This window comes from Megascapheus bottae, chromosome 28, assembly GCF_031878675.1.
Source record: "Megascapheus bottae isolate mThoBot1 chromosome 28, mThoBot2.hap1, whole genome shotgun sequence".
NCBI classification, from domain to species: Eukaryota; Metazoa; Chordata; class Mammalia; order Rodentia; family Geomyidae; genus Megascapheus; species Megascapheus bottae.
The window spans coordinates 13,741,873-13,769,248 of NC_143536.1; the positions used below are offsets into that span (position 1 = coordinate 13,741,873).

The following is a 27,376-nucleotide window of genomic DNA, read 5'->3' on the forward strand; positions in this document are numbered from 1 at the left end:
TAACAAACTACTCAAATGCAAAGAAACAAAACAACAACAACAAAACAAAATCAGGAAGCAGAATTCTGACCAAGTGATAGAGTGCTAGCTTTGAGCAAAAGAAGCTCAGGGACAGCCCCAGAACCAGCACAAAACAACAATAATTAAAAAAAAATAAAATAAAAAGCTGGTTTAAGAAGAGCTAAGGGGCCGGGAGTTTGGCCTAGTGGTAGAGTGCTTGCCTAGCATGCACGAAGATCCGGGTTCAATTCCTTGGTACCACATACATACAAAAAAGCCAGAAGCAGTGCTGAGGCTCAGGTGGTAGAGCTCTAGCCTTGAGAAAGTCCAAGGACAGTGCTCAAGCCCTGAGCTTAAGCCCAGGACTGGCAAAAAAAAAAAAAAAAAAAAAAAAGAAGAGTTAAGCATGCTGGTAGCTCATCTCATGCCTGTAATCCTAGCTACTCAGGAGGCTGAGATCTGAGGATGATATCTGAAGCCAGGTTGGGCAGAAAAGCCCATGAGACTCTTATTTCCAATAAACTAAGAAAAAGCTGGAAATGGCACTGTGGCTTAAGTGGTACAGCACTACCCCTGAGCTCAGGGACAGAACTAAGGCCCTAAATTCAAGTGCCCCCTTCTCCCCCAAAAAAAGAAAAAGAAAGTAAGGAAAAGAAAAGAAAAGAAAAGGTTCTCCTGGGCTCATGCCTGTAATCCAGGCTACTCAGGAGGCTGAGATCTGAGGATCATGGTTTGAAGCCAGCCTGGCAGAAAAGTCCTCAAGAGACTACTCAAAAACTGGAAGTAGAATTATGGCTCAAAGTGGCAGAGTGCTAGCCTTGAACAAGAATTTGGGGACAACACTCAAGCCTTGAGTTCAAGACTGATGCCCACCCCCCCCCCCAAAAAAAAAAGAGAGCTAGGGTTATAGCTCAGAGGTAGAGGGCTTGCTTAGCATGCTCAAGATCCTGGGTTTGATACCTGGCACTGTCAAGAAAAAGTAAAGATGGTAGCCGGGTGCAGTGGCTCACGCCTGTAATCCTAGCTTCTCCAGAGGCTGAGATCTGAGGAACACGGTTCAAAGCAAGCCCAGGCACTAAAGACCTTATTGGAGATAAGGATCTCATGGACGTTTGTACTGGTGCTGGCTTTGAAGCTCGATCTTGTTGCCTCTTTCAGCATTGGTATAATTTTCTAGACTTTAGACTTGAATTCCCATATGTAACTCCAAATGATCCATCTCCACTTGCTTAGTACCTGTAGCCCACGGATTTAACTACTAATAAACCCCATTCATTTCCATTCTCACTTCAAGATTTTCTTCCAAATACTGCTTTACCCAGGGTCATACAGCAATATGTTTATAATACACAAGTTTATTATAACAGTCAGTACAGGAGCTGGATATAGCTCAGGGGTACAGCACTTGTCTAGAATGTCTGAGGCTGAGCATCAAAAAAGAGGTGAAGGTAAAAAAGTAGTCAATAAAAACAATTGTATACAATTGTGAAATGTTACTCAGAGAAAAAGAGTACTTTTATCTTTCTCAGTCCTGTATCTAAACTGTAAACAGGCATGGGCCAAAATAGCAACTAATCCAAAGATTTGGAAGGGTGAAGCAGAAGGATCTCAAGTTGAAAACTAGCCTAGACTACATAATAAGACCATGTCTCAAAAACAAAAACGTGCTGGGCACTAAGTGATTCTCAACAGTAATCCTAGCTATTCAAGAGGCTGAGAGAGCTAAGGGTCTTGATTCAAAGCCAGTCTGGCAGGAAAGTATAAGACTCTTATCTCCAGTTAAACATCAAAAGGACAGAAGTGGCCCTAAGGCACAAGGGGTAGAGTAGTAGTTTTGAGTAAACGAAGTTCAGGGACTGAACTCAGGCCTTGAGTTCAAGTCTCATTACTGGCACAAAACAAACAAACAACAACAAAATAACTCACTTTGGATATCATCTGCTGACACTCTTGGTTAGACAACTCTAAGAATTTCCAACCTATAAAACTAGGCATAGGGCCGGGAGTTTGGCCTAGTGGTTAAAAGTGCTTGCCTAGCATGCATGAAGATCCGGGTTCGATTCCTCGGTACCACATACATAGAAAATAGCCAGAAGTGGTGCTGAAGCTCAAGTGGTAGAGTTCTAGCCTTGAGAAAGTCCAAGGACAGTGCTCAGGCCCTGAGCTCAAGCCCAGGACTGGCAAAAAAAAAAAAAAAAAACTAGGCATAAGGCCAGGCAGGAGTTTAGCTTAGTGGTAGAGTGCTTACCTAGCATGCATGAAGACCAGAGTTTGATTCCTTGGTACCACATACATAGAAAAAAAAAAAAAAGCTGGAAGTGGTGCTGAGGCTCAAGTGGTAGAGCTCTAGCCTTGAGAAAGTCTAAGGACAGTGCTCAGGCCCTGAGCTCAAGCCCAGGACTGGTTAAAAAAAAGAAAAAAAACCAAAAACAAAAAAACTAGGCATAGTTACTTTGGAAGCCAAACACTCCCTCTAGTTCAACTCTGGGTCCTCAAATTTCTGAGTAGAATCTGCAGTTGAGTTACAGAACAGCTGGTCACTGTTTTTGAACAAGAACAGCTGGATCCCTCAAAGGGAAGTGATATTTAGATGCAGGCCTACAACAGTAGATTAAAATTATTCTCAGCTCACTAGCTCATATCACTATCAAAATATTGGCAGTGCTACAAAATGCAGTAGAAGAACAACTTTAAAACATTCAAGTTCTTTAAAAACCTACACTTCTGAATGCAAGGGAATAATCAAAATTCATGATGTGGAAACCCCACATAGAAAATTTCCTGAGTTATTCAACTAAAGCAACATCAGGATTCTTGTTTTGATAAACTATACATGCACAGAAGAAAAATATTACTCTATAACCAAGCATTAACAGTGTAGGGGGGAACGAGACCACTAAATATTTATCTGTACAATGTACTTAAAACAGGGGTCAGGAGTGTGGCCTAGTGGTAGAGAGCTTGCCTAGCATGCACCAAGACACAGGTTCGATTCCTTGGTACCACATACATAGAAAAAGCTCGAAGTGGTGCTATGGTTCAAGTGGTAGAGTTCCAGCCTTGAGAAAGTCCCAGGACTGGCAAAAACAACAAAAAACCCCTAGGTTTGGGACTGGAAGCATTGCTCAGTGGTAGAGGGATTTGCTAGCAACTGTGAGGCCTTGGCTTTGGTTCTTAGCAACAGAAAACAAAACAACAAAATCTAACTAAAAATAGTGAACATAAACTATGAATATTACCATTTTCTTTATTTTTTTCCAAGGCCCAAATACAAACAACTAGTAAAATAGCTAGGGAAAAAAAAATCTAGTAAATAAATGTACTATCTTTTCATTTGATCATGCCTTTCCAACTGTCAACTATCGAAACTGTCCAAGTTTTTACTCTAAAAGTGTTAACGTTGAGGTAACAGGAAAGAAGCAACACATTCTTATAAAATAAACAAGTACAGCTTACTCCCTTATAAAGTCTTATAACAAACCTACTGGATGACGATACCAGTTTGAGGTCTAAGCAAAAAAATAAGCCATAGATTTACAAATGACTACTGTCAGGTGCCACTATTTAGGGAATGAATCATGCCTTAAAAAAAGTAACGTGGGGGCCGCGAGTTTGGCCTAGTGGTTAAAGTGCTTGCCTAGCATGCACGAAGACCCGGGTTCGATTCCTCGGTACCACATACATAGAAAAAAGCCGGAAGTGGTGCTGAGGCTCAAGTGGTAGAGCTCTAGCCTTGAGAAAGTCCAAGGACAGTGCTCAGGCCCTGTGCTCAAGCCCAGGACTGTCCAAAAAAAAAAAAGAAACATTTATATAATTATACAGTAAAATTTTTCCAATAAAAGAAAATCTTTGGAGTTAGGAGTCATACACGATCTCTTGTTTTCAAAAACAAACTGTTAGTCTCCAAGTGAGGAGGCCAACTCCATTCCCGATTCCTCTAGCCTGGAAAGTGTTAAATGATAACAAAATGAACTTTTCTAGGCTTGATTTTCCCTTGTAAAATGGACAAAAGATCTTACCATCCATTAAACCCCAGGACTCTCAAAGGATAACTTTTCTGTTTCTCTTTGTTTCAGTAAAAAAACTCCTCCAGACACCAACAACAATGGTGGTACAGAGCTCAAACTAATCCCCGCAGCAAGTACTCAAGGGCATTTGGGGTAATTTAAGAACGCTTTACAGATTTAAAAAAAAAAAAAAAAAAAAAGAGAGTCTTTTTTTTCTTTTCAGGTAATTTGGTTATGTTCATTTAGATCCTCCCCGAAACCAAACACATGGAAAATAAAATCAGAAATCCACTAGTGAAGGAATAATAATACAACTCTCAATTTCATTCTGAGTATTTTATAATACTAAAACCCTGACAAAGCAGCAACTTTTACTTGTCATTCAGCACTCCCAAAATTTCTGTAAGTAACATGGCAAGAAATGAAAAATTGGGAATAAGGGATCAAACAAAGAAAACCATGTGCCCCAATAACCCCCAGACTGTGAATGTCCCCTTCTTTTAATTCCAATGAAAAGGGGCTGCTAATAACACAGAGCAACCATGCTTGTGTCATGTAACAATATTCACAATAATGACCAAACCCTGAGCTGGTCACAATACTCCTTTCACCTTGAGAAAGGGGACTTTATTTTTCCAAAGACTCAGAGGTTGTATGTAGCCAATCCTTCCATGAAGGAAGTCAGAGAAAGGGTCTCTACTTGAGCTATGGAGAAAGAAGCTTATTAAAATCTCCACACAAATAGAGCAAAGCAAGGAAGTACATAAACTAAACAGGGCCCAGCTCAATATGCAGGAAATCTCAAAAGCATAAGTACGGTTTTCCTTTTCTTCTCATTAATAGCAGCAGCCCAAAACAAATGAACAACAAAAAACCCAAAATGTTTCCACAGAGGAGGAAAGTGTAAAAACTGTCTGTGATTTCTACTGACAAAGACTCCTCATATAAAAGATTTCCATCTATTTTTCAAAGAGAGGAAACAATCTACACTATTCTAGATAGCCAGGAAAGTATTCTCTCCTCAAGATATTGTTATTTTTCTTGGTGAGAGAAATAGAGAAATTGGATCCATTCTCTTGGGGTATATACATGGAGGGGAGGACATGCAGAAAGGAGTGAGGATCTATTTTTGAGGGTGGGGGGGGGTCCTGGGTCTTGAACTCAGGACCCCGCTTCTGTCCTAAGCTTTTGTGCTTAAAGCTAACTCAACCACTTGAGCCACTGCTCTACTTCTGTTTTGTTTTGTTTTTTTTTTTTGGGGGGGGTGGTAGTTTCTTGGAGATAAGCACATTATAGGGCTGGGAATGTGTTTTAGTGGTAAAGTGCTTGCCTAGTATACATGAAGCCATCAGATCAATTCCTAGGTACCATATAGACAGAAAAAGCAAGAAGTGAGGCTGTCACTCAAGTGGTAGAGTACTACTAACCTTATGCAAAAGAAGCACAGGGACAGTGTTCAGGCCCTGAGTTCAAGTTCCAGGAATGACACACACAAAAAAAAGGAGAGCGAGAATATAATGGACTTTCCTGCTCTAACTGGCTTTGGACCACAATTCTCAGATCTCCGCCCTCTGAGTAACTAGGATTAGAAACATGAACCAATGGAGTCCAGCTTTGTTTAAAAAACAAAACAAAACAAAACACTAGAACAAGCAGGAAGAGAGAAGACAGCTATAATCAGCCATGAAGAAGTAACAGATTCTGTGGACAAAGGAAAATCTAGATTCTGTCACCATGTTTCATTCCCTTCCAAGACTGTTGACCTGTTTCTGAAATCTGCCTTTTCCCCCTATGAATACCTTCAGCAAGGCCCTGTTTGTTAAAGTGGGGAGTGTGAAGAAGGATGTAAGAAGAGACTCTATCTTTCCATCCTGGGGTGGAAGATGTTTGTTTCTTTTTTATCCCCCCTCAAGTAGGAAGGGTTGAACACTCAAGAAGAGGTGAGGAGAGGCCATGCATACAAACCCATTTGCTTCTTGGTTCAAGATACTCATTTTCTTAACGTATTTGTCAGTTGTATTCTACGTATTAAGCATTTACACAAAATTTCCCTTAGCCCCCTGACAATCCTAAGGGGGGGGAAAGTGTCCAAATTAGAGATGAGTTGAGACTGAACACAAGTTAGGCAACGTGTCAAGGTCACAAAAATTTTAAAAGGGAGACACAGGCTCATGGATCACACACTCCAAAAGCCATGTTCCTCATAAATAGTGCAAGGGGTAAAGGAACTCGTTACGTACTGGGGTGCGGATCAGGAAAGCTCCCTCTAGAGATATAGTTGGGGAAGGGGCAAAAAAAAAAAAAGACGATTTCTAACTGCATTTAACAGGATCTTCATATCATGGGGTAAAGAGGAGGGGGATGAAGGCGAGAAGGTAAGTTTCTTACGGGAAAGGAAGATTCCCCTCCGCCACTTTTAGGGTAAGCAGCGAGTGTGCCCCTTCACCTGGATGGCGTTAGTCGGGAGGTGTGTGTGTGTGGGGGGGGGGGAGATGGTGTCGTTTCGGGGTTACCTCTCCTTAGACTAGGGTCACAACCCCTCTTTGGGCACCCTGCGAGTCGGTCTCCCTTCACTGACACACGGAAAGGGATCCCTGGAGAAGCGTACGCCGACAATTGAGAGGCGTCGTCCGCCCTGAGGAGAGAAGTTGGGGGGCTCTTCCCCTCCCCCGTCGGAGGCAGGACTCGGAAAAGCCGGCAGTGGGGGCCTGGCCTCTCCTCGCCTCTCCCGCTCGCTCGCTCGTTCGGTCGCCCGCAGCGCCGTCTCCGTCCCCGTCCTGTAACCCCTAAGGCGGGGAAAGGGGGTGTGGGGGGGGGAGTGTCCCGGGATCCCACTTTAGTCCGAGCCGCCCTGCGGAGGGTCCCGTCAGGCCCTGGAGAGGAAGGACCGCTCCGCGGGGAGCCTCCCAGCCCCCAGCCTCTTACCCTGAGGCCGGCTCCGCGGCCCGGGTGGGTTCCTCCAGCTCGGCCTCTGCATACGCAGCCCCCCACCCCCCGCTTCGGCCAACACTAACCTGAACCTCCAGCGCCTCAGGTTCAGGGGCGCTCCGGGCCGCAGCCGCTCCGCCGTCTCTATGATCCGCCCGCACTTCCTCATCCGGGGCCTCAGCCAGCCATGCGGACTCACCCAAATCCCGCCCCCCCCCCCACCACACTGCGCACGCGCACTCTCCCCCAAAGAGGCGGGTCTTTCCCGCCTTCGACTCCGCCCCCCCGCGGCTGGCTGCAGCTCTTAGTCCCGCCCCTGCAGCGCACCATGTGTTTTCTCTATTTAACGTTTGGCGGGGTGGTGGGGGGAAGTCGGGGGGCTTGAATTGAGGGTCTCTCACTAGCTAGGCCTGTGTACAGACAGACTGACACACACGCAGAGTCCCTTTGGCGGTTCAGCCTTTTACACTGACTTTTGACTCTGCTTAGTAAGCTCCCAGGTCCCAGTGCAGATTTGTGTTGTTTACAGGCCTGTATGATTCGTGACAAGTGGAACACATGCTCTAGACATCCATATTACCCTACAGGGTTAACGTTCATTTCCTTCCAATGCTGTGACTTTATAGAGTGATGAAGGGCCAGGAGTTTGGCCTAGTGATAAGAGTGCTTGCCTAGCAGGTACGCAGACCAGGGTTCGAGTCCTTGGTACCACATGCATAGAAAAAGGTCAGAAGTGGTGCTATGGCTCAAGTGGTAGAGCTGTGTAGCCTTGAGAAAGGCCAAGGACAGTGCTCAGGCCCTGAGTTCAAGGCCCAGGACTGGTTAAAAAAAAAAAAAAAAAAGGTTGATGAAACAAAATGTGTGAGCTGCCTCCTCCTTCTTCTTAGGCCTGCCGCTAACTATGGACTTGGCACCGTGGGGTCCAAAAGAAGCATTAATCCCTTGGAGGTAAGAGGGGAGCCAATTTACTGATGAGTATCATGTTTTGGGGGGTTAGCTGATATTATCTGTGATATTCTACATTTATGTTACACATATTTTTTATTCTGCTAGGCCTATAGGCCTCTTTGTGTGCTATTAAAACACTCTACTATTGCACTATACACTTATTGCACTCCTATCCCGATAATAGTACTGTTTTATTTATTTTTTATTTTTATTTTTATGTTTTTTGCCAGTCCTGGGGCTTGAACTCAGGACTTGGGCACTGTGCTTGGACACTTTTTATTCCAGACTAGCACTCTGCCACTTGAGCTACAGCACCACTTCCAGCCTTTTCTGAGTGTGTGGTACTGAGGAATCAAACCCAGGGCTTCATGCATGCCAGGCACTCTACCACTAGGGCATGCTCCTGGCCCCTGGTTGTTGTTTTTTTGTTTTTGTTTTTGTTTTTTTAATAACAACTGCCATCTGGGTATAGGTGGCTCACACTTTTTTTTTGAACTTAAGGTGAAGGCACCGTCCTTAAGCTTCTTTTGCTCAATGCTAGCACTCTATCACTTGAACCACGTACCACTTCTGGCTTTTTCTGTTTATGTAGTACTGAGGAATCAAACCCAGGGCTTCATACATACTAGGCGAGTACTCTAACACTGAGCCACAGCCTGTCTCACATTTTTAACCCTAGCTCCTCAGAAGGCTGAGAACTCAGGACAAAGGTTTGAAACCAGCAAGGGAGAGAGGGCAGGAAAGTCCGAGAGACCTTTTTTTTCTGGCCAGTGGTAGAACTTGAACTCTCAGGGCCTGGGTACTGTCCCTTTGCTCAAGGCTAGTGCTGTACCACTTTGAGCCAAAGCTCCACTTCCCATTTTCTGATAGTTAATTGGGAATATGAGTCTTGTGGACTTTCCACAATTTGTCAGTTTCAGCTTCCTGTGCAGCTGGTGGCCTGAGCCACCAGCACCCAGCTTGCCTGAGAGACTCTTATCTCCAATTAATCACCAAAAGCTACAAGTGGAGGTGTGGCTTAGGTGATAGAGCACTAGTCTTGAAGGCTAAAGGATAGTGCCCAGGCCCTGAGTTCAGCCTCTCTCTTCCGGACTGGCACACAAAGAAAGAAAAATTTACATATATATATAATTATTGTTTTAAGGTGCCAGCATGATGTCTTTCAGGAAAGGAATCAACTCTCTTGAAGAAGGCTAATGAGTGATTCAAATTAGCTCTCTCTGGACTAGAGGACTTCCCCTAGGTACCTTCACAAAAATAGATAAAACATTTTAGTGGATAAATAGCCTCTAGCCAGGACCCTGAAATGACAACATAAACATTTGTTATAGCTAATATTTCATCCTTGAATAATTTTGCAACAGTTACTGTTCAGTTGATTGTTCATAGTTTTCCTTATTTGTTGTTCTGGAAAACTTAACCTAAGGGCCCTGGCATGTTAGGAAAGTATGATATATTATTCAGTACTATATTTTCTTTTTTTCTTCTCACCTTCTTGCTTTCATTATTAATATTTTTTTTTTGCCAGTCCTGGGGCTTGAACTCAGAGCCTAGGCACTGTCCCTGAGTTTCATTTTGCTCAAGGCTAGTACTCTACTACTGAGCCACAGTGCTACTTCTGGCTTTTTCTCTTTATGTGGTACTGTGGAATTGAACCCAGGGCTTCATGCATGCTAGATCAGATCTAGATAACATTTTTTCTGCTGGGGTTGGCCTGGAACTTGGATTCTTCTCTCAGCCTCTTTTTTTTTTTTTGCCAGGTCTGGGCACTGTCCTTGGACTTTCTCAAGGCTAGCACTCTACCACTTGAGCCACTTCTGGCCTTTTTTATATATGTGGTACCAAGTAATCAAACCCAAGGCTTTGTGCATGCTAGGCAGGCACTCTACTACTAGGCCACACTTCTGGCCCTCTCAGTCTCTTGAGTGTTGAGAATTGCAGGCTTCAGCCATTTGTACCAGGTGAAGGTTTTGTTTTATCTGGGAATTGAACCTAGGGCCTTGTGAATTCTAGGTAAATATTCTACTATTTAGCTTCATCCCAGGCCTTTAAAAAAAACAAAACAAAACAGTCTTTCTGTGCAGTCTAGGCTGAGCTGAAATGTGATCTCACCAGTATTTGGATTGTAAGCATTTACCATCAAACATGTTTAGGAAGTTATTGTCGTGCTATAGGAGTCCTCTTGTTTGCTCCTTCCTCCACCATCCACTTTCAGTATTCATATATTTTCTGAGACCAGAGCCTGAGCACTGTCCCTAAACTTCTTTTGCTCAAGGCTAGCATTCTACCACTTGAGTCACAGTGCCACTTTTGGCTTTTTCCATTTATGTAGTACTGAGGAATGGAACCCATGGCTTCATGTATGCTAGGCAAGCATCTATCACTAAGTCACATTCCTGGCCCTGGTAACAACATATTTTAAAGCTGTGAGGAAATACATAACAGGTGCTGTAATTGACTAGAAGGAAGTGGGCTGACATTTAGATTTTGTTGAAACAAAGAGCCAACAGAACAGTGGGATGACCTAAAAAATAATTTAGTTATGGAAAGATCTCTCTGTCAAAGTAGAGGCAGGAGTCCCCTAGAGGTACACCAAGTCAGAAATAGTGGACTAATGGCTAATATGAGGCTCAGTTGATAAGAGTTCCACATTATACTATAGTGGCAGAACTTAATGCTTGCAACTTGCCAGGCATTCTTAGTCAGGGTAACTCACCAGCTAAATGACTTTAACGCAGGGCCTGAGCACGGTCCTTGGACTTTTTCTCAAGGCTAGTGTTCTACCACTTGAGCCCCAGCACCACTTCCAGCTTTTTTCTATGTATGTGGTACTGAGGAATTGAACCTGGGTTTTTGTGCATGCTAGGCAAGCAATTGACTGCTAGGTCAAACTTCTGGTCCCCCCCCCCCTTTTTTTTTAAATTTTGGCCTACCCTAGGCACTGAGTTCAGGGCCTAGGTACTATCTTTGAGCTTTTTTTTACTCAAAGTTAGCACTCTACCACTTGCACCACTTCTGTATTGAGGAACAGAATCCATGGTTTCCTGCATGCTAGGATGTCTACTGCTAAGTTACATCCTCAGCCCTTGCTCTGGTTTTTTTTTCCCTTGACAAGAGAAAGATGTCCCAACAAATGGAAGGGTTGACTCAGCCAGCCCTGAGTATCTATTGCACTTCAATTGAACTGGATAAGGTCTGGATCTGTCTGTACTTCCACCCGAATTTAAATCTTTAGGCTTGACTTCCCACCAGTGAAATAGCCTGTTACCTACCACCTGGTAGTAGGGTTGCCCTATAGATCTCTGAAATCCTGGTAGGTCTTGTTAATAATAACTAGAGCATAACATCCCCTCACCCCCCCTTTTTTTTCTAGTCCTGGGCCTTGAACTCAGAGCCTGGGCACTGTCCTTGGGCTTTCTCAAGGCTAGATCTCTACCACTTGAGCCACAGCACCACTTCCAGCATTTTTCTATGTATGTGGTACCGAGGAGTTGAACCTGGGTCTTCATGCATGCTAAGCAAGCACTCTACCCCTAGGCCAAACTCCCGGCCCCGCATGCTTTTTTTTTTTTTTTGAGGGGGGAGAGAGGAGAGGTCTGAATTTGCAAAACCCGCAAGGTGGATGGATGATCCTTCCTGGCAGGAGCCATCACAACAGGTTTTCAGGTCCTCAGATCTTTGCACATTGCAAAAGTTCTCCCAGAAACTTTCTTTTTGCATTTACCAGGAGTTCCTCTGGGCCAATTTGGAAGTCCTTAACCTCGATTAAACTGAAAGAGTGCTTTTTAAGATCGCCCCCGTTTTTTAAGTTACAAGACACTAGCTACTGGACCTAGTATGAATTTCAGGCTTCCTCTCCTAGAGAGGGGGGCGGGAAATGCCAGTAGGTGACCAGATCCAGAGACCCGACTCGACGCCCCGCCCCTGACGCGAGTCCCGGATGAGGAAGTAGCACGACCATGGAGACGAGGCGGAGGTCCGGCTAGAGCGGCTGGGGAGGTTTTTGGAAGTGGGTGGGGGGGGGGAAGAGAGGAGCTGTCGCGGGGGTGGGAAGGGGGCGTGTCCGAGGGGGGCGGAGCCACGGGAGCGGCGCGGGCTCTCAGGTGAACGCTGTGTGGCCGGGGCTGGCCTGCCGGCGCCTCGAACTCAGGGGCGGAAGCCGCGCGGGCCGCGGAGTCTTAGCTGGGGTGTCCAGACGTGGAGGAGCTCCGTATCTGCCCTCGTCCCTCGGGGCCCCCCGGCCTGAGACAGGAAGGGGTTTTTAGAGCTGCGGGTGAGTGGAGCTGCCTGCCCGGGATTGAGTGTGCGCGCTCGCGTGTGTGTGTGTGTGTGAATCGGGTGGGGGGAGGGTGGGCGGTGTTGGTTGAGGAAAAGGGGGGGTCGTCGGCTCAAGTTCGAGTCCTGACTGTCCCTCATCACTGTGTGACCTTGGACAAGTCTCTGTCCTTCTCTGTGCCTCCAAGCGGCGAAGTAGAGGCGGGAGGGACCGTGGAGAGTGGGTCCCGACGGGGAGGTTCGGCCGAGGTGTCCCATCCCTTCTCCCTAGACTGTACTCGCCCGGGCCAGGATATTGTGGGTGAAATGGGAATTGTGGGAGTGAGTGTTTCTCGGTTGTTTGTTTTGTTTTGTTTTTTCCCCGAGTCACCTTGGCCAAGTCTCTGGCACTGGTTTACATTTTCCTCATCCCAACACAAGGAGTGGACTAACCTCTTCTCAGATCTCGTTTTGGGTGTTATGGATGTAGGCGAGGACAAGGGGATGAGCGCCTCGTTTACTGCAAGTCTTAATTCTAGCGATGGGATGAGAAAAGACTTGTCTCGTGTTTGACTAGATCCCGGGCCCAAATCTGCCCTGGGTCCCTAGATTGTTGTGTGTCCTCCCTCTCCACTTAGCATTTGAGGCGTATTTTCATCCTAGGGTTGGCGCCACCTGTCAGCTGAGCGACATCACTAGCTTCACTCAGTGGCCCAAAATCTAAGACCTTGTGACATCCCCAGCCTTTTTTGTTGTTGTTGTTGTTGTTTCAGTGGCAGGGTGGCAAGATGACTTCTCTGCCCCGAGATTGGAACAGCTGAAGGTTGGAACCACAAGACAAGATGAGAACCACGAAGGTCTACAAACTGGTCATCCATAAGAAGGGCTTCGGCGGTAGTGGTCTGTATCAGTAGGTCTTTGTGGGTTGTGCAAGTTGATTGAAAATTCTGATGTGCCCAGTGCCTTGAAAATTCTACACCAACTTGTGATAACAGAAAGTGCACAGGCAATTTAACTACCTGGAGCAGTCACTATAATACATCAGTAAGGAAAATATTAAGGATCTGAGAGAGGAGGCCCATTCTCTAAGCATTTGTTTTCAGGCTGAACACAACTGGTAGAGGCCTTGACTCACAGGCACAAGATCTTGGGTTTGAAGTTGGGTGCTAGTGACGCACAATTGTATTCCTAGCTACTCAGGAGGCTGAGATCTGAGTATGAGTGTTTGGGTTTGAAGCCAGACTGGGCAGGAAAGTCTGTAAGTATTTATCTCCCGTGAACTACCAAAGAGCTGGAAGAGATGCTGTAGTTCAAGTGGTAGAGCATCTTTGAGCAAAAAAGCTAAGGGACAATGAGACAATGACCAGGACCACACACACACACACGCACACACACACGCACATATATATGAGGTAGGGGGAGGGAAGGAGGTGGGAAAGAGAAAAGAGAGGGGGGGAGGCACCTTGGATTTAATTTCCAGTGAGGGTTAGAGGGTTGCATTTAAAATCCTCCTTCCCTCCTTCTATTTTTTTTTTTTTGAGACTTAGTCTGGCTGAGGTTACTGTGTCTTCAAAATTCATGTCCTTCTACCCTATCCTCAATATGTGTGCTATATAACACCTGGCTTTATGTTCTAACTTCTAAAGAATACTGTGAGGGTTGGGAATGTGGCTTAGTGGTAGAGTGCTTGCTTAGCATGCATGAAGCCCTGGGTTCAGAACCACATAAACAGAAAAAGCTGGAAGTGATTCTGTGGCTCAAATGGTAGAGTATTAGCCTTGATCAAAAGGAAGCTCAAGGACTGAGTTCAAGCTTAAGACGAGCAGAGAGAGAGAAAGAAAGGAATACTGAGTCTTTCTTTTTGCTTTACTACCTTTCATTTATTTGTGTTGTTTAAAAGAAACTAAAGGGGCTAGGAATATGGCTTAATGGTAGAGTGCTTGCCCAGCATGCATGAAGCCCTGGGTTCCATTCCTTGGTACCACATAAACAGAAAAAGGTGGAAGTGGCACTGTGACTCAAGTAGTAGAGCAGCTCGGGGACAGTACCCAGGCCCTGAGTTCAAGCCCCACGACTGGTAATAATGATAATAATAATAAAAGAAACTAAAATGATATTTTAGTTTTTTTTTTGCCAGTTCTGGGCTTGAGCTCAGGGCCTGAGCAATGTCCTTGGAGTTTCTCAAGGCTAGAGCTCTATCACTTGAGCCTCAGCACCACTTCCAGCTTTTTTCTATGTATGTGGTACCAAGGAATCGGACCCGGGTCTTCATGCATGCTAGGCAAGCTCTCTAACCACTCGGCCAAACTCCCGGCCTGATATTTTAGTTTTTACATTCAGTAAGAGAAATATTGTATAGATGTACTTGGAAGAGATTTGATCGAAGCATGAACCTTTGTCTGATGCTGTATGTTACCCTATACTAAAGCATGTTCATGTACCAGTTTGGCGTCTAACCTTTCCCATGATCTCAAGCAAGCCCCTACTTTTTAGCTTTTCTGCAAATTCATAGCAGTACAGAAGTTTATAATAGCCCTGTTACTCCATAAATATGCACAATAGAAAGCATATTTTTTTTTCTTGCCAGTCTTGGAGCTTGAACTCAGGGCCTGAGCACCGTCCTTAAACACTTTTACTCAATGTTAGTGCTCTGCCATTTGAGCCACAGTACCACATCTGGCCTTTTCTGTATATGTGATATTGAGGAATTGAACCCAGGGCTTTTTCCATGCTAGGCAAGCACTCTACCACTAGGCCACATTCCAGGGCCTGGGCATGATTTTTATTTATTTATTTATTTATTTATTTTTGGTGGTACTGGAGTACTGGTGGTACTCAGGATTTTATGATTGTACCACAAGACAGTAATTCTACCTTTAGTCTCTTTTTAGATGGGTCATTTTCAAGGAAGTGTCTTGATTTTTCTCCCCCCTCTATTCTGGACTGTGATTTACTTATTTATTAAAGAACAAAATGTTTTTGTTGATCTTGGGGTTTGAACTTAGGGCCTGGGTGCTGTCCCTGAGCTGCTTTTGCTCAAGGCTAGAACTGTGCCACTTGAGTGACAGCACTCCTCTGGCTTTGTCTGTTTCTGGGGTACTAAGGAATCGAACCCAAGCTTCATGCATGCTAGGCAAGCACTCTACCACTAAGCCACATTCCCAGCCTGACGGTTATCTGTTTTACTCCATATTGCTAGAGAGGACGGATGCTTGTCACTATGCCCAGCTATTGAGGTTCTCACATTGGTGGATAATAGGCGTGCACAAGTGCATTCAGCTGTTTATTGAGATGGAATCTCAACTTCTTGTTGCCTATGCTGACTTCAAACAATTTGTTTGATCTTTGCCTCCCAAGTAGTTAGGATTAAAGGTTAGGCCAATCTTTCCCTTTGTGTGTATATGTGTGTGTGTGTATTTGTGTATATATATATATCTATATATATATATACACATATATTAATAGTGATGGCAGTCTAATCCAGGACTTCATTAATGATAGGCAAGTATTCTACCATTATTGTCCCTCACTCTCTATTAAATTTATTTATTTATTGCCAGTCTTGGGCTTTCTTTCTTTCTTTGTTGTAGGTCATGGGGCTTGAACTCTGGGCCTGGTCACTGTCCCTGAGCTGTTCAGCTCAAGCTACCATACTACTCCTTGAGCCACATCCCCACTTCCCATTTTCTAGTGATTAATTGCAGATAAGAGTCTCATGTTCTTTAGTGCCCGGGCTCGCTTTGAATTGAGATCCTCAGATCTCAGCCTCCTGAGTAGCTAGGATTATAGGAGTGAGCCACCATTCCTGGCATGTCCTTGGGCTTTCTCAAGGCTAGATCTCTACCCGTTGAGCCACAGCACCATTTCTGGCTTTTTCTATGTATGTTGTACTGAGGAATTGAACCCGGATCTTAATGCATGCTAGGCAAGCACTCTACTACTAGGCCAAACTCCCAGCACTCTCTTATAAACCTTATTTACTAGCCCTATCGAGGCAGGAGGTTGGGAACTGAGAATTATGGTTTGAAGCCAGCCTGGGCAGGAAAAGCTTGTGAGATTCTTATCTCCAATTATCACCAAAAAGGCAGAAAGAGGTATTGTTCAAGTGGTAGAACACTACCCTTAAGAAAAAACAAAAAACGCAACAAAAAAACCCTCAGGGACAGTAACCAGGCAGGCTCTGAATTCGGGCCCTAGTACAAGCATACACATACACACACAACTCACTACTCACCCTCCCCCCCAAAAAATAAATCAACACAACTATTTACTTCAGCATTTAGAATTAAAATTAAGAACACAACGAGTCTTTTTTTTTGCCAGTCCTGGGCTTGAGCTCAGGGCCTAAGCATTGTCCTTGGACTTTCTCAAGGCTAGAGCTCTACCACTTGAGCCTCAGCACCACTTCTGGCTTTTTTCTATGGATGTGGTACCAAGGAATTGAACCCGGGTCTTCATGCATGCTAGGCAAGCACTTTAACCACTAGGCCAAACTCCCAGCCCCCCCCCTTTTTTTTTTTTAAAGTTTGCACAATTGGATTGTTTTCCCTCAGTTCTAGGGAACAAATTTAGGACCATCTGCATGCCAGGCATACATTCTACCAAGGAGTTCTATACCCTGGATCCTACTATTCATTTGTTCCTATGTTTTTCTGCAGCTTAAACTCTGAGTCTGGGTGCTGTCCCTGAGCTCTTCAGCTCAAAGCTATCTGATTTTACTCCTGGAACTACAGTGCCACTTCTCTTTTTCTAGAGGTTAATTGGAGATGAAAGTCTCAAGTTCTTTAGTGCCCAGGCTGGCTTTGAATCTTGATCCTCAGATCTCAGCCTCCTGAGTAGCTAGGATTACAGGTCTGAACCACCAGTAATCTGGCTTATCCTGCTATGCATATATATTTGCCTCTGGAACGCAAGTACCAGCAAAAAGAAAAAAATGGTAGTTTCTGTACCACAGGATATCGTAAGGCCCAGTAAGATCAGATGTATAAAAGAATATAGCATTGGGTCAGGAGTGTGGCCTAGTGATAGAGTGCTTGCTTAGCATACATTAAGCCCTGGGCACAATTCTTCAGTACCACATACACAGAAAAAGACAGAAGTGGTGCTCTGGCTCAAGTGGTAAAGTGCTATCATTGAGAAAGCTCAAGGACGCTGCCCAGGCCCTACTTCAAGCCTTAGGACTGGGTTGGGGGAGGGGGTAGGAGGGAGAGAGAGAAGAATATAGCAAAGTAACAGGTTTCTGTTCAATAAATGTAGCCATTATAATGACCAAGATAAAGATACACCAGGTAGGGGCTACATTAGAAACATACTTTCTGCTCAGATGAATACTCTGTTGCTCTCTATACTTTGCTGTTGTAGAAAAGAAACAAATAACCTGGGCCTAGGGAATAATACAATGGATACATTATATATAGTGAATGGAATGTATGGAAGCCCAAGCTTTCTTCTGAATAAGACAGAAGCTAGGTGATATACCTAGTACTATAAAGTGCAGTATTTGTTAAGTATTGAGTAAATATTTATTAAGTATTTATTTATTATTTTTTGCCAATCCTGAGGCTTGAACTCAAGGCCTGGGTACTGTCCTTGGATACTTTTTCCTCAAGGCTAGCACTCTGCAATTTGAGCCACAGTGCCCCTTACGGCTTTTTCTGTGTATGTGGTATGGAGGAGTCAAACCCAGGGCTTGGTACATGCTAGGTGAGCACTCTACCATTAAGGGTAAGTTCCTGGTCCTAAATATTTATTTATTATTATTATTTTAAAATTTTATTTATGGGCCGGGAGTTTGGCCTAGTGGTTAAAGTGCTTGCCTAGCATGCATGAAGACCCGGGTTCGATTCCTTGGTACCACATACATAGAAAAAAGCCGGAAGTGGTGATGAGGCTCAAGTGGTAGAGCTCTAGCCTTGAGAAAGTCCAAGGACAGTGCTCAGGCCCTGAGCTCAAGCCCAGGACTGGCAAAAAAAAAAAAAAAAATTATTTATTTATTTTTTTTGCCAATCCTGGGCATGAACTCAGGGTCTGAGCACTTTCCCTGGATTTTCTCAAGGTTAAGGCCTACCACTTGAGCCACAGCACCATTTCTGGCTTTTTTCTCTGTATGTGGTACTAAAGAATCAAACCTGGGTCTTTGTGCATGCTAGCCAAGCACTCTAGCACTAGACCAAACTCCCAGCCCTGCAAATACTATTATTTACCCCCACTGCTGGGCATTGAACCCAGGGCTTCACACATGCTGGCTGCCATTTAGCTACACCTCCTCTATGTCTGCAACTCCTGGATTCAAAATGGAATCTTGGGGATGAGCACTTGTCTAGTATGCACAAGTTCTAGGTTCAGTCTTTTGCCCTGGGGGAAAAAAAAAGGAAAAGAAGAAACAAACAACCAGAACTGTACTAATAATAACAAAAGCAAATTAATCCATGGATTGTGGTTCAACCATGTAAAATCAGCTATTAAAGGAGAAGAAATTGAAAAGCAAAATATTAGACCTCCATTCCACTTAATAATTGGGTCATGTTGGGCAATGGTGGCTCATGCCTATAAAATCCTACCTACTCAGGAGCCTGTGATATGAGGATCATGGTTCAATTCCAGCCTGAACAGGAAAGTTTGTGAGACATTTGTCTCCAGTGAACTTCTAATAAAAAAAAGTCAGAAATGGAGTAGAGTAATGGAGTGCTTGTCTTGACCAAAAATAAGCTCAGGGACAGTGCCCAGGCCCTTCTTGAGTTCAAGCCCCAGGACCAGGGCACACACACACACACACACACACACGAGTAATCTGGCCCTTGCTACATGGGAGAATATAGGTAGGAGAATCTAAGTCTGAGGCCTGGGTAAATACAAGACCCTATCTGAAAGAATAAAGCAAAAGGAAAACAATGTTGGAAGTGCTGTGCACAATGTCTCATGCCTATAATCCTAGCTACTTCAGGAGGCTGGGATCTGAGGATCAAAGAACCAGAGACTCTCATCTCCAATTAGTCATTAGAAAATGGGAAGTGGGGCTGTGGCTCAGGGATAGGGTGGTAGTCTTGAGTTGAAGAGCTCAGGGACAGCGCCCAGGCCCAGAGTTCAAGCCCCATGACCCACAAAAAAAAGTGTTGAGAGCATGGTTCAAGTGGTAGTGTGTCTGCTTAGTAGGGAGGATACACTGAATTTAAACCACAGTAGTGCTGAACATATATATTAAAAAAAAAAGAAAAGAAAAATGGGACTTGATCTGTGAGATATACTAGACACTAACCTGATTGGGTAAGGAGCATACCTGTTATTCAAATGAATATATTTTTTACTTTCACTTTTTTTTTTTTTCCTTTGGCTAGTCCTGGGGCTTGAACTTAGGTCCTGAGCACTGTTCCTGGGCTTTCTCAAGGCTAGGTCCCTTTCACTTGAGTCACAGCACCACTTCTGGCTTTTCTATGTATGTGGTACCAAGGAATTGAACCCAGGTCTTTGTGTATGTTAGACAAGCACTCTACCACTAAGCCAAACTCCCAGCTTATTTTTTACTTTATAGTTTTACTCTTTGGAGTATGTGTGTTTTGGGAATTAAACTCGATATCTTGTCCATACTGAGTACCTGCTGTACCTTTGGCCTCTGTTTTCTCCTTGAGATCACTAAATTGTCTTTCAGATGATGAGCTAGTGGTGAATCCCAAAGTATTTCCTCACATCAAGCTTGGAGACATAGTGGAGATTGCCCATCCCAATGATGAGTACAGGTGAGTATCTCAGTAGTCTCAAGGGACCCTGGAATTCTGTTGCCTGTTGCTTTCCAAGGGCTATTTGTGAGAGGCCTTGAGGGGCAGGATCACTTTTTGCCTTTAATGACACTAATGTCTCCTGTGGAGTTAAGACAAATCGATGCTTTTTTTTTTTTTTTTGTGGGTTATGGGGCTTGAACTCTGGGCCTGAGCACTGTCCCTGAGCTCTTCAACTCAAGGCTACCATCCTACCCCTTGAGCCCTTTTCTAGTGATTAATTGGAGAGAAGAGTCTCACAGACTTTAGACTTTAGTGCCGGGGCTCGCTTTGAACCTCAATGCTCAGATCTCAGCCTTCTGAGGTAGCTAGGATTATAGACATTAACCACCTTGCCTGGCCCCAGTGCAATATTTTTTAAAGTGGTTCATTATTTCTGTTTTTAGTTACTAATCTTCTCCATTTCCTTTTAGTGCCAGTGCTGTTTCTTTGTTTCTAAGGAAGTATTCTTTCTAGAAGTAACAATGTGTCCACACTGGTCTCTCAGCCCTGGGAGGGGGTGGTGAAAAGGGCTGGGGAAGCAGGGTTTACGGCTGCCCACATTTGTGTTGCTTTCTTTTTCAGCCCCCTGCTTTTGCAAGTCAAGTCGCTTAAGGAAGATTTACAGAAAGGTACTATACCTCTCTCTCTTCTCTGAAACTCTCATACTTACTATCTAGGAAACCGTAAGAAACTTCTCATAAGCCAGCCACTGGTGGCTTACCCCTGTAATCCTAGCTACCCAGTTGCTGAGTATCAAGGTTTCAAGCCAGCAAATTGCAAACCTCAGGAATAGCACACACACACACACCTTTCCTTATGAGGGCAAGTATTTCTTATCAAGTTATGCTCCCTGATGCCAGGCACTGTTTGCTCACTCCTGTAATCCTGGCTCCTCAGTAGGCTGAGACCTGATGATCAGAGTTCAAAGCCAGCCCAGGAAGAAAAGTCTCTGTGAGACTCTTAGCTCTAATTAACCACTCAACATCTAGAAGTAGTACTGTGGCTCAAAGTGATAGATCGCTAGCCTTGAGCAAAGAAGAGCTCAGGAACAGCAGTGCCCAGGCCCTGAATTCAAGCCCCATAACAAATAAAAAATAATAATAAATTAAAAAATTATGTTCTCCCTACAAGTCAGATATCAGAATGCTAAGGAATATCATTTGTCAATATCTGGAAAATACTGAAGAAACTATATTTAAAGTCAGGCATATGAGAAGTTTTTTGGTGGTGGTGGTGGTGAAGGTTGTGGGGATTGAACTCAAGGCCTGGGTGCTGTCCCTGAACTCTGTGTGTGTGTGTGTGTGTGTGTGTGTGTCTGTGTGTCTGTGTGTCTGTGTCTGTGTCTCGGTCATGGGGCCTGAGTGGGTGGAAGGAGCCACCTCACCCAGCCCTAAACTCTTTTTCTTAAGGCTAGTATTCTACCACTTGGAGCCACAGCTCTACTTCTGGTTTTCTGGTCGGTAACTGGAGATAAGTGTCTTATGGAGTTTTCTGTCCAGGCTGGCTTTGAACCAGATCTCAGCCTCTTGAGTAGCTAGTATTATGGGCATGAGCAACCAGCACGTACTTAACCACAGCCCCTTTAAAAAAGGATGAAGCATATTTTTCTAAATACTATGTCCTCTCCTCTCCGCCCCCAAATACTTAAGTGCCTAGCCTGGATGGATTAGATGGGAATTATAATTTGTGAAGACGCCCTTGGTATTTTATTTTATTTTTCTTTTTTAATGCCTGGGCTAGCTTTGAACCTCGATCCTCAGATCTCAGCCTCCTGAGTAGCTAAGATTACAGGTGTGAGCCACCATACCTGGCTCTTTTTGTTGTTGTTTGTGGGACTTGAACTCTGGGTCTGAGTGCTGTCCCTGAGCTCTTCAGCTCAAGGCTACCGTTCTATCCTTTAAGCCACAGTGCCACTTCTGGTTTTCTGGTGTTGATTAGAGATGAGAGTCTCAGGTTCTTTAGTGCTGGCTTTGAACTGTGATCCTCAGATCTCAGCCCCCTGAGTAGTCTTGTTTTTATTGTGTTTTATTGTCAGGGTAATATATAGAGAGGTTACAGTTACATCTATCAGGTGGTGGGTACATTACTTTTCAAACCTTGATACCCTTTCTCATGTTTTTGTCCCCCTTTCCCTCCCCTACCCCTTCTTTTTGTTTTCTTTGTGGCAGTAATGGGATTTGAACTTATGGCCTTGTGTTTACTAGGTTGGACGTTTTGGACAGACCTCCAGCCATGCCTTTTGTTCTAATTTTAATGATGGAGTTTGTCCCAAAGCTTGGATCTTAATAGCTAGGATTACAGGCATGAGCTACCAGCACCCAGAATCCTATCTATCTATCTTGTGGCTGTAGTAGGGCTTTAACTCAGGCCTCATGCTTTGGCTTAGCTTTTTCATGCAAAGCTGGTGCTCTGCTACTTGAGCCTCAGCTTTACTTCTTACGGTACGTATCTTGTGATAGCAAATAAGCGGGTTGCTTGTTGAGTAGCTACTTATTTATAGATAGAAATATATTTAACCAAAAAGCCTGAAATAGATAAGTGGCTCGAGTGGTAGAGTGTTAGTCTTGAGCATAAAAAGCTCCGTAACAGCTATTAAGGCTCAGAATTTAAGCCCAAGAGGTAGCACAGAAAGAAAAGAATATATTTACCTGTTTTTTCAACATTATATCTGAACTTTTTTTTTTTTTTTTTATGTTTTAGAAACTATCAGTGTGGACCAGACTGTGACCCAAGTGTTCCGGCTTAGACCTTATCAAGATGTCTATGTGAATGTTGTAGACCCTAAGGTATGTCTTTGTTCTGGACTCACATGTCTTTTTGGAGCGATTGTCACCTTCCTTAAGGGTTAAGCCACTAAGAAAATAAAGGGTGAAGTTAGGGCTGGGAGTTTGGCTGCATGAAGACCCAGGTTCGATTCCTCATTACCACATACATAGAAAAAGCTAGAAGTGGTTCTGTGGCTCAATGGTAGAACACTAGCCTTGAGAAAGCCCAAGGACAGTGCTCAGGCCCTGAGTTCAAGCCCCGAGACTTGAGGCTTTTGTTGTTACAACAAAAAGTTATTTAGATTAGAAGGGAGTCTGTATTTTGCACTTAGCTCCAGCTCCTTTTTTTAAAGAGCCTATATAAGAAGTAAAATGACTATTTTTCTACTAATTTACTGAAATGTCTTTCATTTCATTTTTTTTCATGAAGTGACATGATTTTACTTATAGCAGAGTAAGTAAAATCCTGATACAAAAGGTACTATTAACATTATGTAGGGAAATGAAGTATATATAGCTCAGTGTTGGATTTGTAAGTCAGAGTTCAAGACTAAAATATTGGCATATGGAACAGGAGTTTGGCTGTTCCAAACTCGCATGTTTACCAGGCATGCATGAAGACCTAGGTTCGATTCCTTGGTACCACATGCATAGAAAAAGGTCAGAAGTGGTAGACCACTAGCCTTGAGAAGGCCCAAGGACAGTGCTCAGGCCCTGAGTTAAATCCCTGGGACTGCCCCCCCCCCAAAAAAAATATATATATGGTATAGTGGCATGTCCCAGGTACTAGGGAAACTAAGGTGGAGCGGGAGGCTGTTTGAGCCCAAGAGTTCAAGGCCAGCTTTCAACAAACTGTCAGAAAAATAAAGAAACAACTAGCAAGAAATAACAAAAAGACTAAAACACAGAGTTCGTGCTCTGGTACTGCTTCTCGTATATAAAATTCCCTTTGTCCAGGATTCTGTTGGATGATTTTTCATTTTCAGTAGTTATTGCTTTCCCCTGCTTGCTCTCCCCTCACCCAAATTTTTTTTTTCCTGTCATGAATGGACACTAGCTTGTTACTATAAAATGTGACAGATTAATTCAGAGAAATATGTTTGATTATCCTTTTTAGGATGTGACCCTTGACCTAGTTGAATTAACCTTTAAGGATCAATATATTGGCCGAGGGGATATGTGGCGACTAAAGAAAAGTTTGGTAAGATGCTACTTAAAAAGATATTTTTTTATTATGTGAATAACACTTATTATAGAGACTTAGAAGATTTAGTAAGAAGAGTATAAAATAATTTCTGATTTTAGTATCTTCGCTTACTATAAACATGATGCATCCTCTTCCATTTTCATCATAGTTGATTGTTCATGTATTTCATATGCATATATATGTACACACATATGTATATATGTATATAAATTTATTCTGCATTTTAGGTTTGCAAGAGAAGTTACACTATTAATTTGAATGTGCTTTTGCTTTACAACTGTCACTTGATTTCACTAGCTTCTCTGATCTCTTCCTTATCTCTCATTTGTACTTGGAAAACTGAGAGGGAAAAGCTAAAGGAATGCCCAAGGTTGGGTAGCTAATTAGCAGTTGACACTGTACTGCAATCATTATCTTTTGGCTTATGACACAGAATTTTTATTTTTGGCCAGACCTGGGCTTGAACTCAAGGCCTGAGCACCGTCCTTGGACTTTCTCAAGGCTAGTGCTTTACCACCTGAGCCACAGCACTACTTTCAGCGTTTTTCTTCTTTTTTTTTTTTTTTTTTTTTTGCCAGTCCTGGGCTTGGGCTCAGGGCTTGAGCATTGTCCTTGGACTTTCTCAAGGCTAGAGCTCTACCACTTGAGTCTCAGCACCACTTCAGGCTTTTTTCTATGTATGTGGTACCGAGGAATCGAACCCGGGTCTTCGTGCATGCTAGACAAGCACTCTACCACTAGGCCAAACTCCTGGCTCCTCAGCTTTTTTCTACATATGTGATACCAAGGAATCGAGCCCAGGTCTTTGTGCAAAGCACTCTACCACTAGGCCAAACTCCTGGCCCACAGAATATTTTTTGCTGTGTCCTCTCCTTCCTTCTCTCTTTCCTTCTCCCTCCCTCCCTCCCTCCCTCCCATTCCTTCCTTCTTTTTTACTTCATTCCTGTTTTTGAGGTACTGGAGATTTCTTTTTTTCCTTTTTTTTTTGTGGGTCATGGGCCTTAGACTTGGACTGGGCGCTGTTGCTGAGCTCTTCAGCTCAAGGCTACTGCCCTACCCCTTGAGCCACAGCGTCACTTCCTATTTTCTAGAGGTTAATTGGAGATAAGAGTCTCGTGGACTTTAGTTCCCTGTCTGGCTTTGAACCCAGATTTTCAAAGCTCAGCCTCCTGAGTAGCTAGGATTACAGGTGTGAGTAATCAGTACACATCTTGCTATTTATAATACATAAAAACATCATGCCCTACCTGGGGCATGATAGCGTCCAGACTCTGAGTTCCACCCTCTGTCCCCTACCAAATTCTAGGCAGAATTTCCATACAATGTCTGCTTTCAATTAAAAAAAAAAAAAGCCTGTTTTTTTTTTTATTTGGTAAAGGAAAATTTCCATTTCTTAAAATGAGAAATAAAGTGAGAAATCAGGCTGGGGGAATTACTTAAGATTTACTGGTAGAGCACTTGGTTAGAGGTGTGAAGCCCTCGGTTGGATTCCCCAGCATGCTAAGAGAAAAGCTGGGCATGTTGGCATACACCTGTAATCCTTATTAATACTTGGGATCCAGGTGGTAGTGCTGAGCCTTAAAGGTCTTGTATTCAATTAAAGAAAAAAGTAAACACAACATTCTCTACTATCCTTAAATGAATATATAAATAAATGTAGTCATCTGTGTAAACATTAGGGAAGGTAAGGACGTTTGTCAGGTTGCCACTTACTGCATACTTGAACTTTATTATTGTCTATTTTTGCCCAATTCTTTTTTTTTTTTTTTTTTTCTTCCAGTCCTGGGCTTGAGCACAGGGCCTGAGCACTGTCCTTGGACTTTCTCAAGGCTAGAACTCTATCACTTGAGCCTCAGCACCATTTCTGGCTTTTTTCTATGCATGTGGTGCCGAGGAATCGAACCCGGGTCTTCATGCATGCTAGGCAAGCACTTTAACCACTAGGCCAAACTCCCGGCCCCTTTGCCCAATTCTTACACACTTAATATTATATCTGCCCCAGCAGGTTTTTCCATGGGGTAAATTTATTACCCCTATGGCAATTGAACTTTGAGTTGTTAAGAGAAATCAGAAATCCAGCAGATCTTGGTTGTAACTATTTATAGCTGTGATAAAGTTGAATCTTTTCCCCCCCTTAGGTGAGCACATGTGCTTATATCACCCAGAAAGTAGAATTTGCTGGTATCAGGTAGGTATATCGTTTTGAACATATCAGGTGTTACGTGGTAAGTAGGATTTAATACAGGAATTGGGCTTGAGGTATATGGATAGCCATGTAATAAGATCTACAAAAATGTGAAAGACTAGAATATTGAAACACAGTGAAATAACAGTGATAGTTGTTGTTATTATTATTATTTTTGGTACTGGACCTTGGAATTGAAGTCAGAACTTGTGTCCCTGAGCTTCTTTTTTTTTTTCTATGTATGTGGTACCAAGGAATCCAACCCGGGTCTTCATGCATGCTAGGCAAGCACTCTACCACTAGGCCAAACTCCCAGCCCCCCTGAGCTTCTTTTGCTCAAAGCTAGCACTCTACCACTTGAGCTACAGCTCCACATCTAGCCTTTTTGGTGGTAAATTGGGATACATGTCTAATGGCCTTTCCTGTCTGGGTTGGCTTTGAACCCCAATCTTCAGATCTCAGCTTCTTTAGTTACCAGGATTATGAGTATGAACCACCATTAACCAGTGGAGTAGATTTTTTTTTTTTTTGCCAGTCCTGGGGCTTGAACACAGGGCCTGAGCACTGTCCTTAGGCTTTCTCAAGGCTAGCGTTCTAGCTGAGCCATAGCACAACTTCCGGCTTTTTGTATGTGTATGGTACTGAGGAATCAAATTCAGGCCACCAGTAGTTTTAATATTAATGGAAGAAGTTTCTAAAGCCACCCCATATTCTGTTTTTAAAAAAAAAAATGGCATAGGCTCCTGAATTTTAGAACTGGAGAAAATCTTAGGGGTACATATTTAATCAGCTCTCATTTTATAGATGAGGAAATTGTTTTTGTTTTTGTTTTTTTTGCAGTCCTGGACTTGAGCTCAGGGCCTGAGCACTGTCCTTGGGCTTTCTCAAGGCTAGAGCTCCACCGCTTGAGCCACAGCACCACTTCTGGCTTTTTTCTATATATGTGGTACCGAGGAATTGAATCCGGGCCTTCATGCATGCTAGGCAAGCACTCTACCACTAGGCCAAACTCCTGGCCCCAAGGAAACTGTTTTATCGACATAAAATAACTAGCACTGTTTGCTTCTGATTTTATTGCCTTTTTTAAAAAACATATTTACAGTCTAGGAGTTTAAGACAGTGCTGAGGCCTTGAGTTCAAGCCCTAGAACTGGCAAAACAAATAAACAAGCAAACAAAAATAAAAATTCAAGCAATGAAAGCATAACTTAAGTGACTAAGTCAGTATCAGAACATGAAACCTAGATTCATGCTACCAATATGATAAGGCAGCCCTTGCTAGATGGTGAGCCAGGGGCTAGGAACCAGGTCTGTTCCATGGTAACAGTC

The 27,376-nt window shown here is 43.5% G+C and overlaps 2 protein-coding genes across 10 annotated transcripts in view; one reads left to right on the forward strand and one right to left on the reverse strand.

Moving 5' to 3' along the window:
- Positions 1-7,110, reverse strand: part of Prr14l (proline rich 14 like) — a 43,838-nt gene extending 36,728 nt beyond the window's left edge. For all 8 annotated transcript variants that reach the window (XR_016532982.1, XM_090320525.1, XM_090320524.1 and 5 more), the window contains exon 1: positions 7,022-7,110. The gene's annotated coding sequence lies outside the window, so the exon portion shown is untranslated. The remainder of the gene's footprint in view (positions 1-7,021) is intronic.
- A 4,856-nt stretch (positions 7,111-11,966) lies between these two features.
- Depdc5 (DEP domain containing 5, GATOR1 subcomplex subunit) overlaps positions 11,967-27,376 on the forward strand; it is a 116,551-nt gene continuing 101,141 nt past the window's right edge. Inside the window, exons 1-7 of one of the 2 annotated variants that reach the window (XM_090320531.1) lie at positions 11,967-12,156; positions 12,911-13,037; positions 19,783-19,870; positions 20,474-20,520; positions 22,592-22,677; positions 23,774-23,857; positions 26,002-26,051. In XM_090320531.1, coding sequence (XP_090176657.1) covers positions 12,980-13,037; positions 19,783-19,870; positions 20,474-20,520; positions 22,592-22,677; positions 23,774-23,857; positions 26,002-26,051 — 413 coding nt within the window. In that variant the 5' untranslated portion in view covers positions 11,967-12,156; positions 12,911-12,979. Of the gene's footprint in view, positions 12,157-12,910; positions 13,038-19,782; positions 19,871-20,473; positions 20,521-22,591; positions 22,678-23,773; positions 23,858-26,001; positions 26,052-27,376 lie in introns of those variants that run through there. The other variant, XM_090320530.1, reaches the window with a different exon arrangement.